Raw genomic sequence first — 14,863 nt, 5'->3', positions numbered from 1 at the left:
AGAATTAATTCAAGGACAGTTCTTCAGGTTTTTGGCAAGGCCAGAGAAAGGATGATGCTGCCATTTTCTGAGATGGAGCAGTCTATAACCAGAGCAGGTTTAGAGGGATAGAAATCAACAATTTTTAGATGTGTTAAGTGTGAGGTACAAGTTGAAATGAAGTTAGCTTGCTAGGCAGTCACAAATTACAAGGGAAATAAATCAGCATCAGTCTTTTTTTTTTTTGTACCCATATTCAGCTACAAAGGTGCAGGTTGGAGTTTCGTCACGTAAGTCTGGCTAAAGTAGGTGGCAAGGGAGCCGAGGGTGAATGCAAGAAAGTGTGGTTCACTGGTGGCCCAGGGGACCTAAGCTGGGTAAGGAGGAACGTAAGGGCACGAAGTGTGTTGAGAGATGGTGAAACAGTAGTAGGGTCAGTGAAGTCGGGTGTTGGAAGGAGTGTGCTATGTAGGTAGCAGGTGATACTCAGGGAGTGAGGTTTGAATGAGTTTATAGAGAGGTTGCAATAGTGTAATGACAAGGGCTGGTATATGGTCTTGGAGATGGGTGGCTGGGAGAGGGAAACAGGCAAAGTCGTTGAAAAAGTATGGTCGAGGCTTTGAAAAGGCAAGGTATTAGGTCAGCAGTTGGCTTGTGAAATTGCCAGTTTTGGGTAATAGAAGCATCGAAGGGTCCATCAGTGAATCCAGAGCAGAAATACTCCAAGAATAAAGGCAAGACCGGAGTTCTGTAAATGTCTGCGACAGAGAATAAGTGAGAGTTGGCAGGGAGAAGCGAGACACAGAGGTCTCAGGCTGCAGGGTGCTGCTGGTTCTATGTCTAGGCCAGAGGAAAGCTGGCGCCACTTCAGGAGGCTGCATGAGCCCTCAGGGAGGACTAGGTTTTAGCACAGAAGTAGGTTGGTGATGACCGCAGAGCAAATGATGGTTTTCAGTACTCTGTTTCCTCAGGAACACTTGTTAGATGTTTAGAGTTGCTTTGGCCATCAGAGCCCACAAACAAAATAGTACTTTTCAGGAGTTACCAGGTAGAACTGGAATTGTGTTATAACGAGGATGATCCAGTTTCTTTCCAAATATTTGTGTGTTGTCTGGATCATTTGACAAATAGCATAAGGAAGACCAAGTGCCATTTAAAAAAAAACATTCAAATTTCCCCCTATGGTAAACTGATGGTAACATTTGAATAGTGAACATGTTTGGTGTTATGTTGAATGAAATCTTGTGATTTATGCACCTCTCTTACTGGAGCATCTAACAGCTGTGTGTGTGTGTGTGCGCGCGCGCGCACGCGCGTGTGTGTTTTGTTTTAAAGACAGCATAGAAGCCAATGTGGAAAGTGCAGACGTGCATGTTCAGCAAGCAAACCAGCAGCTGTCAAGGGCAGCAGAGTATCAGGTAATATTAACTGCAGTAAATTCTCTCGTAATTTAGGCTTTCCACTCTGTGTGTGTGTGTGTGTGTGTGTGTGTGTGTGTGTATGAGAGAGAGAGAGAGAGAGAGAGACTGATCAGGAGATGTTAAATTGTAAAAGCCCCATGGAAGACAGATCAGAAATCTGCCAGTTAGTTTGAAACTGATGTTGGCCTGTTTATTCTCAGGGTCAAACCAGAATTCTGGCCCCCAGGGATGGGAAGTTCAGTGTTTATAGAGTCCTGAGAGGAGCCATAGATGGACACCTCCAGGCGTTTCTGACAGCTGGCGGTCTCTGATGCCATTGTGACCTTCCAACCTTCCAACCCAGAAATCTCCTTGATACCCTTCTTCTGTTTCTCTCACTGTTTCTTTCCACCTTTTCTTTCTTTTTTGTCTGTGACACTCTGCACAGAAAAGGCAACGATCTTTGCTCTAGAGAGTTCTCTTCAAGTCCTATGGAAATTATATTCTCTTGGAGTGTCCTTGATCACTAGGTATAATCAGCATTCAGCAGATCCTTCACCAGGAATGAACTGATTTCTTAGATGGATCAGATTAATATATGTGACCTTATATTAATTAATTAATTAAGGAGTCCATATATGTGACCAATATAAAAGACATGACACTACTACACAAATATTAGGACTGTGAACTATGAATATATCATACAATATAAAATGAGGCCAGGCCCTTTGGGAAGCCCTAAATACCACCGTAGCATTTGATTTCCTTTTTAAAACTCCACTTCATGTTGTCGTTCATAATTATTTTTCTTAGACCACGTTGCCACCTTATAAAATATCTAAGATATTGTCACAGTCTTAGATGTTTTCCAATTGCTTTTCACTTTGCTCACTAACCTCAGAAGTCCCCTTTCATTTCAGTGCCATTTTACACTAGACAAATCACTGCGTACGTAGTGCTACATAGGGAATAGTGAAGCTTTATAGAGATTGTTGAGTTACAGCCAACTGTATTCAGTGATGGCGTAGCTCTAACTCACCTTGACCTTCTATGTGCATGTGATTCAGGTATGCAGCTCAGTAGAATTAATATCATAGACTGTAGGTATCATTCATGAATGTCAAAAACACACACACAAAAATCCGTAAATGCTAATAGTCCTGACTGCTCAAATACAGTGTTTAACAGGATTTATTAGTAACTAGGTTTACATGTTAATTTTGTTTTGCTTTTGGTATTTGGAAGGATATAGATATATCTCCTAAGTTTTACTTTTCCCCTTCCTTAGGGAAGGGCAAAACTCTACAGCCACCCTGGGGGAAAGAAATACATCTTCCCAAGCCAAACCTCCATATCTGGAGCTGCCCCATACTGAATCCCACAGGCCCTGAAAGGATGAGGAAAGAACCATGCAGCACAAGTGCTAGGAAAAAAGCAGCTTCCCTGTAGTTCTTCTTGGAAGCCTTGACATTAGACTCTTGCCTCTGCAAAATATGGCACTTCTAAATAGTTTGGGTGAACCATGAGTGGAAGGGAAGCTGCTTAGTACTTTTCTCGTTGCAGTACCCTGGGACCTCACCACACCACACTAGGGAGGGTCCCTGGGCCACAGATACCCCATAGGGGGAAGCCTGTGATGGTTCTTACAGGTATATCACACATGTGTCTGTGATGCTCAGGTGGAGCTGGGGAAAATCTGTAGGCAAGATGACTGAAACTCTAGAGAAGTTGTGCTTCGTATAAGGAAGAGTATTCAATTGAAAAAAAAATTACTGAATTTATGGTATACTGAAAGGCATCATAGTTTTTCAGGAGAATTTCAGAGTTGGAAACCTATCTTTCCATAAATTTTATGGTACTACTAGTTGACAAAGAAAATTTACAAACTTTTCAACTTTGTAAGAAAAAGGATTTCGGGGGCACCTGGCTGACTCAATCGGTTGAGCCTCTGCCTTGGGCTCAGATCATGGTCCCAGGGTCTTGGGATTGAGCAATCGGGTTCCTTGCTCATGGGGAGTTTGCTTCTCCCTCTGTCCCATTCCCTGTGCTCTCTTTTGTGCACTCTCTCTCTCTCTCTCTCTTTGTCAATATAATAAATAAAATCTTTAATAAAAAGGATTTTTGCATGTTGCTGTGAGATATGCAGGCTGTTAAAGAAATACAGAAATCTGCAGCTGGACCAGGAATGAAGAATAGAACAAAACTCTTAACTCTCTATTTTAAATTGCTACTTTATAATTTTTTAGCTTTTTGTTTTTTTATTTGTATGCTGAGATTTTAAATGCAATTTCCATTAATATTAAAAAATGGGAATTTTGGAAACTAATAATTTACTTCAGGAAAAATTGCCAAGCATTTGTACTTGCTGATATTTTCAGAGAACTCATTTTGCAGAGCAACTCTTTGATGAAAGTTTAAAAATCTATAAGCTTTTAAGCTGTTCTTAGTTATTACACATAGGTTTGCTCAGTCTGTCACCTAAGTCAGTAACTTGCATTTCTTTGTGTCTTTTTTAAGCCTAACCACACCCAGAAAAATTACCGACAAAAGTTGAATAACTGGCCCCTGAATTATATCATTAATTCAAGAAGACTATTCTTTGAAAGAATAGTGCCACTTGTATTTGAAGAGATTTTTGAAAAGCAAAAAAATACAGCCCAAAATTTGAGGATGGTTAATTACTATTGATTTTACTCCAGAAGTAAACCAAGTGATTTTCAGTTGCTAGAGAGATGCTCTGTTACATCAGTAAACATGTTTTTTGTTTTTGCATCTGCAGCGCAAATCCAGAAAAACCCTGTGCATCATCATTTTTATCATTGTCATCGGAGTTGTAATTCTTGGTCTCATCATATGGAAAGTGAAAAGCTAAATTATAAAGGAGCACACTATTGCACTACATTCTCTAAATTATGTAGGAGGATTCCTGTAATCATGGTTTTTATTATTATTATTATTATTATTTTAAAAGTACTTCGTAAAGGATGGCTCCCAAAACTTTGTTACTTTCATTGGAGAGGGGAGTTTCCTTTAGATTCAATCTGATATTTTCTAACACTGAAAGTTTTCCTCATATGACCTCTGGCATTACTTCCATGCTTTTCGATCTAGCAACTGTGAGGTTTTGTTCACATTGTATATGCCTTTCATTTATAATTTATTTACCCTGTTGACTTAGCTCTTGGAATGAGTAAATGTAAAGGTGTGTGTGCGTTCCATGTGCATCTGTCTCTGTCACAGAGTGGCATGCACCCAGATTTGTGTTACTTCAATAAAAAAATCTCAAATTTAATTTCAATTTGGGCCAACAGAGGAAATATTCTTAATAACTTAAAATAATTAACAGACCTGTTTGTGGTGTTTTTTGTTTTGTTTTTCTGGTGCATAGCAGCACACATTACCGATTTAACTTTTATTATTGGTTTTCTCTTAAAACTCTTGTTTACTCTAAATGAAATCAATGAATAATTTCCTAGAGTATCTCATACTCCTGATGTGTATCTGTTAAGCATTTGCTGTAGATTGCCTCTTAAAATACTAAGGGTAGGTTGTTTTTACATAGACCCTGCTAAAGTCTGATGTTTGCTGAGATATGTGTAGTCACTAGAAATGTTTAATGTAATTTGAAGGAAGAGTATGAAAAATCAGTACCTATTGTTAGAAATCTAAAAATCCCAACTTGTTATTTTGCTGTGTACTTCCACAGCTATCACTGTGGAAAATTAATTTCCTTCCCTTAAGTCCTTTAAAATGATGGCTACATGTGTATCCTTGGATCAGAATTACTTTGGGTGAGAAACTTTCCCAGAATCACTGTTTTTGAGCACCAACACTTAAAAATTTAATGTTTACCTTGCCTACCATTTTGTACCATCCTTCATTAGAAAACAATTTGGATGTTTGCCAATTAACTCACTTGCTTTTTTAAAATCAATGTTGTTTTAATGCACTAATCTGAATACTGTAAAGGGGATTATCTTAGTTTATAGTTTGTATTTTATAATGTTCTTATATAGCAGTTTGATAGTGAAGTCAGTGTTTTACATGGCAAAGCTATTGAGACTTCAAATGGGAACAAATAAAATATTAAGTAAACTGTATCTTCGCAACCAAAATAAAGATGACTTTAAAAGTGTCTGGATATTTCTGTTTCATGAGGATTCTGCTTCTGTGGGACCAACACTTGACATGATCACACAGCAGCTCTCTGTCTTTCTGGAGTACTGGTTTATTTGGTGTTTTATTTTGGCAGTCTTAAGTGCTGCTACTAGTAGAAGCTGCGTGTCAGCAAAACTCTGGTTTTTTGTTTTTTGTTTTTTTTTTTCCACAAGAGACTGTAGAAAATTTTCTTGGGAGTGATTGGGAACTTGGAGACTGTGTTTACCAGATCAGTTTGCTTTAGTGAAACAGAATGGGCCAGACAGGGAGTGGAATTCTGAGGTCAGTGCAAGCCCATCAGGCCTGCTTGAACATGGTCTTTCTCTGTAAGAGCACAAAGAAGTGTGTTGTTTCATGCGATAAACCAGTATCTTATGGCTGCACATAACTCCCAATGGCTCCTACAAGTCAGTTCAATATTTTTGCCAGAGTTGTACTTGATAAAATGTTTATTCTCATATAGGTAAATGCATTTATTCTATTCACTTCATGTTGAGTTCCCTGTAATAGCAAAAGCACTTAATTTTTTTTTTGCATGATTTTAGGATCTTCATTTAAAGTGTAATATTTTATCAGTTATTTTACTTGGGACACAGATCACTGATTAAAAACAAGAAATTTAGTAGCTTGCATTGATATTTAGGGAAAGTTTTACCCCAAAATATTTGGAGCAAAAAGAATAGCCTTGATTTGAAAAAATAAAATGAAAAACAGCACAATAGCCGAAGTTTTCAAGTTCTCAAAGTTTTCCTTTAGTTAATTTTAGAATCGCTTAGAAAGGTGAAGCTTACACTATAGAAAATAAAGTTGAGGCTGTTTTTATGGCAGTCAGTATATTTGAATCTGTTTGGGTCCAACTGAGTCTCAGACTGAAGAAGTTTCCTCATCACGTGACACCTGTTCGTTTTAGTGTGCTCCAAAGACATTCTAGAATAGCGCACGTTGAAATCTCTGTGCTGAGATTGAGTGGTAGTGTGGCAGGATGTGTTTGACACTTGTACTGGTCGTTAAATATGGAAATATTTTGGTTTTGCACAACAATTGATGGTAAAAGAATAACAGGTGCCATTGCAACATAATTCAGCTTGTTTTCTAGTAGGCATGGAATCAGTTCTAGAAAAATATACATGTGAGCACAAATGGAGCTTGATCCAGGCCAGCAAAGCATGAAGGCAGCATCTGGAGTCAGGCTCCGAGTACCCAGTGCACCCAGCAGCAGCGTGGGCAGCGTTGTCTGACACTGAACCTTGAAGAGGTTGCCGCTGGGTCCTTCACCATCCTCACTGCTTTTTTTTTTTTTTTTTTTTTTTTTTAGGAAATGGTGACATTTTGTACAGAAAAACAGTGTTTTGAATATCAATGTTTTTCAATGAATTTATTATGAAAAATGATTTTTGAAGACTTTTTGTCCCACTAAATTAGTCTGATTTAGCAAGGAAAGTGCAGAATAGTGTTTCTAATTGGTGTAATTTTTGTTTCTTCATGTAGAAAAAAAAAAACAATAAAAGATAAAACCTGTATAAAGAAAAAAGTCCTCGTCCACCTTCATAGTAAAGAACAGTTTACAAGGGTAACATACTCAGCATTTGTGTTTCTAAAGTCAGAATTGACTACTGTTTACACATGACCAGATTACTGCAATCAAAGTAAATTTCAGAGGGAGATAGAGTTCGGGCAAGTTATGAATTAAATGGTGTTTTTGGTTCATTTAAATATGATGAAAATTTCTCATTAGTGGTAAAGAACATCATCAGGCTTCCTGCTTTCCCCAGGGTAGGGGCGGGGGAGTCAGTTTGTGTATTTTCATGATTGACTTAAGAAAATGAAGCAGTGCCCTGTGGATCCCAGGCCTCTTCAATCCACCCTAAGATTTGAAGAGCTTGATGTCTCAAGCAAGGAAATTTCACCAGCAGGAACCTGAAAGGGCTACACTGTACCACTTCTCTGACAATGCGTGACAGCAGCTCTTGTTAACTCATGTGCTCGTAATGGACACACGGAGGTGTCAGAATGTCCATCTTAATCCTTTGTTTTGGCAACTATTTGGTTAGCGTGAAAATTATGTGATAATTTATTTTTCTCCAAATAATCGTAATTTTAAGTGCAGAAATAGAACTAAATAACTGGCACACACACTAAATAGATTTTTATAGACACTGTTGCTCCTGGCAGGTTTTTAAGAGGTTGGTCACTTAATTACTCAGAGTGGGATTCCTGTAGGTTTTGTGTAGTGATGGCATTTCTGCTTAAAACGTAAGTGGTGGAATCCAAAACCAGATTTCCTGTGTAGTCGTTACATGCATAACACCCCTACCTGTTTTAGAGGGAGTCTGCTAGAACTGCACTGTGTCTTTAAATAAACTTGAAAGGACACTAATTCCCACTTTGGCAAACCCAAAGTACAGATTTTTAAGTGTTTACTGTAAGTACTGTTAGACAGTAGTTGCTAACTCCAAAACCTATTAGCCTTGGTGGAAAACTTAGAAATGCAGTTATTAGCCTCGATGAAGATTTCCCGACACTAATTTCAGTTTCTAGTGCCTTCTGAAAGTTTCATACCACTATTTAAGGACAGATCTGAAATACTGAAGTCAGACCAGATAAAGACAACCAGTTTATAGCTCTAAAAACTAGACAGACCCAAGACAGAGATATAAGCTTTTAGTAACCTGTATACTAAAGACCTAACCATAAAAAGCTTTCAGATCAAAGCAGATTCTAATGTCAGTAATGATTCTAGAAATTAAAAAATATATATATAATTTAGTGGAGAATATTGTATTTTATTTCATTCTTCTAAACCCAAGTACTATAGTCATTTTAAGTTCATTTAAAGGTGTTTTCAGTGTACGTGACCATATCTAACCTATATCTAATGCCAGGCTTCATGTTTTAATCTTCCTAACGGTTACCATATTTTAACATTTAATTATTACTTTGGGGTGGGGTTTATACCCCAACTTGGTAAGATAACCATCATATATCATTTAAATTAGTTCTATTTTGGATGCAAAAGGATATTATTTGTTCTGAATTCAGACTTCCCTTGTGTCTTTTCTTATCTACACTCATTTTTCTTAGTAATTTAGAAGTTGTCTATGTTACATGAAACTTCTCAAACCTGAAATGGAGGTAAATGACCAATACTTACCTTTGGAAAGGCACAGGCACTTCAAATAAAAAGCCCATTTTATAAAATGTGAAATGTGTTTAATGCTAAAATTTTAAATTAAACTTTCATTTTGAGATAATAGGACATTCACATTCAATTGTAAAAACCAATACAGAACACCCTTTCATGTACTTTTCACCCAATTTATCCCAATGGTAACATCTCGCAAAACAACAACAATATCACCATTAGGATAAGGACATTGACAAAGTCAATATGCAGAACTTTCCATATACGCATTCAAGCACAAAAACCTCTCCAGTTCCTTTGCTCCAGCCTCCTTCCAACCATAATCTGTTCTCCATTTTTATAATTATTATTTCAATAATTTTATATCATCAGAATCATACAGAATGTACTCTTTTGGGATTAGCTATTTGCATTCAGCATAATTCTCTGGAGAGTCATACCACCTGTTGCATGTATCAAGTGTACCTGGTAGTTCTTTCCTTTTTTAGGGCTGAGTAGTGTTCCACAGTGTTGGCTGTATCACAATTAAACATTTACCAGCTGACGGATGTCTGATCAGTTTGGGCTATTATGAATAAAGCTATATTCCTTTGTGTACAGGTTTTTGTGTTTTCGTAGTCTTCACTTCTTTGGAATAAATGCCCAGTGGTGAAATTGCAGAGTCATAGGGTAATTGAATGTTTAGTTTTTTAGAAATTGCCAAATCATTTTCCAGAGTGGCTATACCAGTTTGCATTTCCACCAGCAAAGTTTGAATGATCCAGTTTCTTCACTTCCCTATCGGCATTTGGTGATATCACAAATTTTAGTTTTAGCTGTTGTGATAGGTTTTCTTTTATACTTCAGTGGTTAATGATGTTGAACACCTTTCCAAGTGCTTATTTGGCACCTGTATTTCCTCAGTGATGTATTTCTTAATGTCGTTCCCTCTTTTTCTAATTGAGTTGTTTATTTTTTTATTGTTGAGTTCTCAGTGCCTTTTTTTTTTTTTTAATGTATTCTAGATACTAGTCCTTTGTCCAACATCTAAACTGATTTCCGGGTATTTCCTTCCACTCTGTAGCTTGTCTTCCTCATAGTGGGGTCTTTCACAGAGCAAAAGTTTTTAATTTTGATGATGAAGTCCAGTTTGTCAATTTTTCCTTTTTTTGGTATCACAGACTCTTTGCCTATCCTTAGATACAAAGATTTTCACTTTTATCTTGCATTCTTTTCTAAAAGTTCTGTGGTCTTACATTTTACTTTTAAGTCAATGATCCATTTAGAGTTAATTTTGCATAAAATGTGAGACCTATATCTAGGTTCTTTCTTTTTTTCTTTCCTATGGATGTTCAGTTGTTCCAGTATCATTTTTGTTGTAAAGGCTCTTTTCTCTATTGAATGGTTTTTGCTCCTCTGTCAAAAACAAGCTGGACAAAAATCAGTTGGGTGTATTTGTGTGGGTCCATATCTGGGTTGTCTGTTATATTCCATTGATCTATGTGTCTGTAATTCCACCAATACTAGACAATATTGATTTTTCTATTTACTAAGGCTTGAAATCATATAGACTGCTTGTTTCTACTTTATTCTCCTTTTTCAAAATCAGTTTAGGTACTTTTTAGTCCATTATCTTTCCATATAAGTTTTAGAATACTCTTACCCATATGTACAGAAATATCTTACTGAGATTTTGTTATAAGAGTTATGTTAAACCTACATACCAATTTGGGGAAATTTGACATTTTACTATGTTAAGTCTTCTAATCCATTATCACAAGATGTCTCTTCATTTATTTAGGTCTTCTTTGATTTCTTTAGTCAGTATTGTGTAGTTTTCAGCATATTAAGTTTTACATATGCTTTTATTAGATTTACACCTAAGCATTTCATTTTTTTGAGAGATTGTAAATGATACTGTTTTTAATTCCCATATTCATGTGTTTATTGCAAGTATATATACAATTTTTTTTTGTATGTTTTTCTGGTATGCCAATACCATGCTTAATTCACTTATTAGTTCTAGGAGCTTTGTGTAGATTTCTTGGGATATTTTACATAGATGATCATGACATTTGAAAATAGCAATATTTTCTTTCTTTCTGATCTGTATGCCTTTTATTTCCTTTTATTTTTTTTCCCACTTAATACAGTGCCTAGAACTTTCAGAACAAGAGTGGAGAAAGATATACTTGCCCTATTCCCAATCTCAGGAAAGGATTTAGTGTTTCATCATTAAATATATTGTTAGCTGTAGGTCTCTTGTAGATGCTCTTCATCAAGTTGGAGAACTTCCCCTTTATTCCTATTCTTCTGAGAGTTTTTCTTCTCATGAATTGGTGTTCAATTTTGTCCAGTGTTTTTTCTACACCAATGATATGATCATGTGATTTTTTTTCTTTAGCCTGTTAATATGGTAGATACATTGGTTGAGTTTTAAATATTGAACCAGCCTTGCATCCTTGAAATAAACCCCACTTGGTCATGGTGTATAATTTTCTTTATATGTTACTGAATTATATCGGCTAATGTTTTGTTAAGGATGTTTGCAATTGTATTCATAAGAGGCACTTATCGTTGCTTTCTTTTCTTCGTAGTGTTTTGTCTGGTTTTACTATCAGGTAATAGCTTCAAAATGAATTGGGAAATGTTCCTTCCTCTTCTATTTTCTAAGAGATTGTTTAGAATTGATACTAATTATTTTTACACTTGGTAGAATTGTCCAATGAAAGCATCTAGACATTGGAATTTTGGAGAGGGGGTTTTTAGTTATAAATTAAATCTCCATAATATTTGTGCGGCTATTTAAGTTACCTATTTCATATTGAGTTGTGGTAGTTTGTGTTTTTTCAAAGAATTGGACTATTTCATCTCAATTTGTCAAGTTTATGTTTGTAAAGTTATTTGTCATATTCCTTTGTTATACTTTTGATGTCTCTAGTGTCTGCAGTAATATCCACTATTTCATTCCAGATTTTGTTAACTCATGTCTTATCTCTTTTATTCTTTGTAAATCTTGCTAGAAGTTTGTCAATTTTATTGACTTTTTTTGAAAAAAACCTGCTTTTTGCATCATTAATATGCTATATTGTTTTAATGTTTTCAATTTTATTGGTTTCTGCCATCTTCATTAATTTGTTCCCTTGCTTTCCTGGGAATAAGTTGAATAGATTTTAGAATTCCATTTTAATTTTTCAATGATGTTTTTAGCACATCTTTTTATAAACCATTTATAAACCATAAACAATGTTTGCTGTAAGTATTACATTATAAATACATAGCTCACAACATGTATGGTGTCATCCTTTTACCAGTTGTAGTCAAATGTAGAAATCTTACTTCCCTTCATGTCTCTTTACTCTTCTATATTAGTCATCATCTTAAATAGTACCTCTACATATATTTAGAACCATATTTGTTGTAATTTCTGCTTCAACCATCTAATATAATTTTGAAAACTCAAGAGGAGAAAAGTACATTGTTCTTACCCAGATTTTTACTTACTACGTACATTCCTCCTTCTTGATCTTCTAAAATTCCTTTATGTAGCATTTCCTTTCTGTTTAGGGAAATTTTGTTGGCCTTTTATTGTTCTTATTATATGTCTATTGTCATTAAAGTCTCTTAGTTTTCCTTCACCTGAAATTCTCTTGATTTTTCCTTCATTTTGGAGGGATGTTTTCACTAAATACAGGATTCTACTTTTTCATTTCAACACTAACAAACTGGTGAACTTTTGAGATTTTTTTTCCCAAAAGTTCCTTCTGAACTCTGTGGTTCTGATGGGAAACTCAGTTTTTTTAAATTGTTTTTCCATTATAAGTAAGGTGTCATTTCTCTATTTTTTCCCCTCTCTCTCCTCCTTTCTTTCTTCCTTCCTCCCTTCTCCCTCCCTCCCTTCCTCCCTTCCTTCCTTTAGTCTTAGAACTTTGACTCTGATGGGTCTTGGTGTAGATTTTTGGAGATTAATAACTTATTTAAGTTTTGGTCAACTTCTTAAATCGATATATTTATATCTTTTGCCAAATACAGGAAGTTTTCAGCCATTATTTCTTCAAGTTCTTTTCCATCTTGCTTTTGTTCTTTCTTCTAGGACTCTGAAGACACAAATATTAAATAATTTTCTTTCAGCTATTCAGATCGATTAATTTCTATTGTTTTATTTTTAAGTTTATTGATTCTTTCCTCTGTTTCTTCCATCCTATTCCTCTGTCTCTTCTATCCTATTATTGATCCCATCAGTTAAGTGTTTTATTCTGATTACTGTATTTTTCAGTTTTAAAATTTCTGGCCCTTTACAGAAAAAAATTTGCTGACCTCTGGAGTATAAAACTGATACAGTAGAGAGCGTCCACTTAAACTAAGTCAGAAATTGGTCTTTAAAAAAAATGTGTGTGTGTATATATATATTTGTGTATATGTGTGTGTATATATATATATCTTTGGTGAAATTGATTAAGGAAAAACAGAAGAGACAAAATTATTAGGAATGAAGATGGAGATCAATAAAAACACAGGAGAGATTTAAAAAATAAGAAGGCACTTTAAACAACTTTATACAAACACATTACAAAACAGATAACATATAAACAGTTATATGAAAAGTGCCAATTGCCAAAATCGACTAAGAAAGGAGTAGATGATTTCTGCTTTTGGCAGTATGGTTGGCTAGATATGCTCAATTATCCTTCCACTAAAATAAGTAAGTTATTGGATAAAGTAAAACACGTAATATCTGGTTCGTTTTTTGGCTCATTAAAAAGCAAGATAATCATCTTACAAATCAAACCGAAAGTAGTTGGGAAAGAGAAAAAGGCTGTGATTCTGAGATAAGTTAAGGATTACAGGTAAATAAAGAAGCTGAACGTAAGACTCCTGCATTCAACCAGGAATCTTTTTTTTTTTTTTTTTTTTATTTATTTATTTATGATAGGCACACAGTGAGAGAGAGAGAGAGAAGCAGAGACACAGGCAGAGGGAGAAGCAAGCTCCATGCACTGGGAGCCCGACGTGGGATTCGATCCCGGGACTCCAGGATCGCACCCTGGGCCAAAGGCAGGCGCTAAACCGCTGCGCCACCCAGGGATCCCCAACCAGGAATCTTTAATGCATGAAAGTAGTCCCAGGTCAATAAACTCTGATGGTTTCTCTAAGAAGTGAATGAAAATCCTCTCCGAAAGAAGGCCTTCCTAATTAATGCTTCAGATTAATTAATCAAGCACATGGAGAAATAAGCCATTTTGACTGGGAAACTGATTTTATATTCAAGGAATTCAGATATTAGAATTAGCAGGAATGTAGTGCTATGAAATTCTTAAAAAAATAACTGAATTTAAGAGATATAAGCAGTATGTAAAAAGATAAGGCAGATAATAAAAAAAGCCAAACAGACCTTAAAGAACTGTGAAATATTATTATTGAAATATATAACTCAATGAATAGTTTAGGAGCATTAGTTACAGCTAAAGGAATCATTAGTAAATTGAGGAAATAATGCATATTGTATCAAAGACAGACAAGGAGAGAGAAAATATAAATGAGAAAGACTTTGGTTTTTTCAATCAGGATTTTTAGTTCCAGAAAAAGAACAAGACAATGAAAACATTGTATGAAAGGTTTCTTTCAAACTTTTCTCAGTTTTTACCCCAATCATCATAATGCTGAGAGGCTTCAGAAACACAAGTGACTCTGTGTTCAGACCAAAAACTTGGCTTCGGGAAGATGAATGATCAGACCTACTCACCATATGATTATAAGGGTCAGGTAGTTTAAAAAGAAATTACAATCTGAATTGAACCAAGGATGAACAGTGTTGCCATTGAGCTACAAATCCCAGCTAATAAGCATAACCTTGTAAAGAGAGGTTAGTGTTTGGGAAACTGCATGTTCTCCCAGAAGGGCAAAGGTTTTGCAATATAAATAGTTGTAAGTGTACTAGCTTTCAACTTTGATGCCTTAAGAGAGTTGAGAGTTTTTGTATCCAGAACCGGATAGAGCATTTTAGAAGCTCCAAATACAGAAGAGATTATGATAACCCCACATGTAATTGAAAAGAATTAATTTTTTCATAAGGTCATAAACTCACGAAAATATTGAAATTAAGATTACTATCTTGTAGATTTTCTTACTTTGAAGTGCTGTATAAATTTACCACAGTTAAACTTTTCTTAGTTATTTATGGTTTGTCTGCTTTGCTGGTATC

The 14,863-nt window shown here is 35.5% G+C and overlaps 1 protein-coding gene across 5 annotated transcripts in view; it reads left to right on the top strand.

Moving 5' to 3' along the window:
• Window positions 1-14,863, top strand: part of STX7 (syntaxin 7) — a 62,503-nt gene that overhangs the window by 40,644 nt on the left and 6,996 nt on the right. For 3 of the 5 annotated variants that reach the window (XM_072823817.1, XM_072823808.1, XM_072823811.1), the window contains one exon: window positions 1,315-1,397. In XM_072823817.1, the coding sequence (XP_072679918.1) occupies window positions 1,315-1,397 (83 nt within the window). Of the gene's footprint in view, window positions 1-1,314; window positions 1,398-4,161; window positions 5,518-14,863 lie in introns of those variants that run through there. The other 2 variants (XM_072823825.1, XM_072823833.1) reach the window with 1 other exon arrangement.

This window comes from Canis lupus, chromosome 1 (genome assembly GCF_048164855.1).
Source record: "Canis lupus baileyi chromosome 1, mCanLup2.hap1, whole genome shotgun sequence".
Classification (NCBI taxonomy): Eukaryota; Metazoa; Chordata; class Mammalia; order Carnivora; family Canidae; genus Canis; species Canis lupus.
This window is presented reverse-complemented; position numbering and strand designations above follow the sequence as displayed.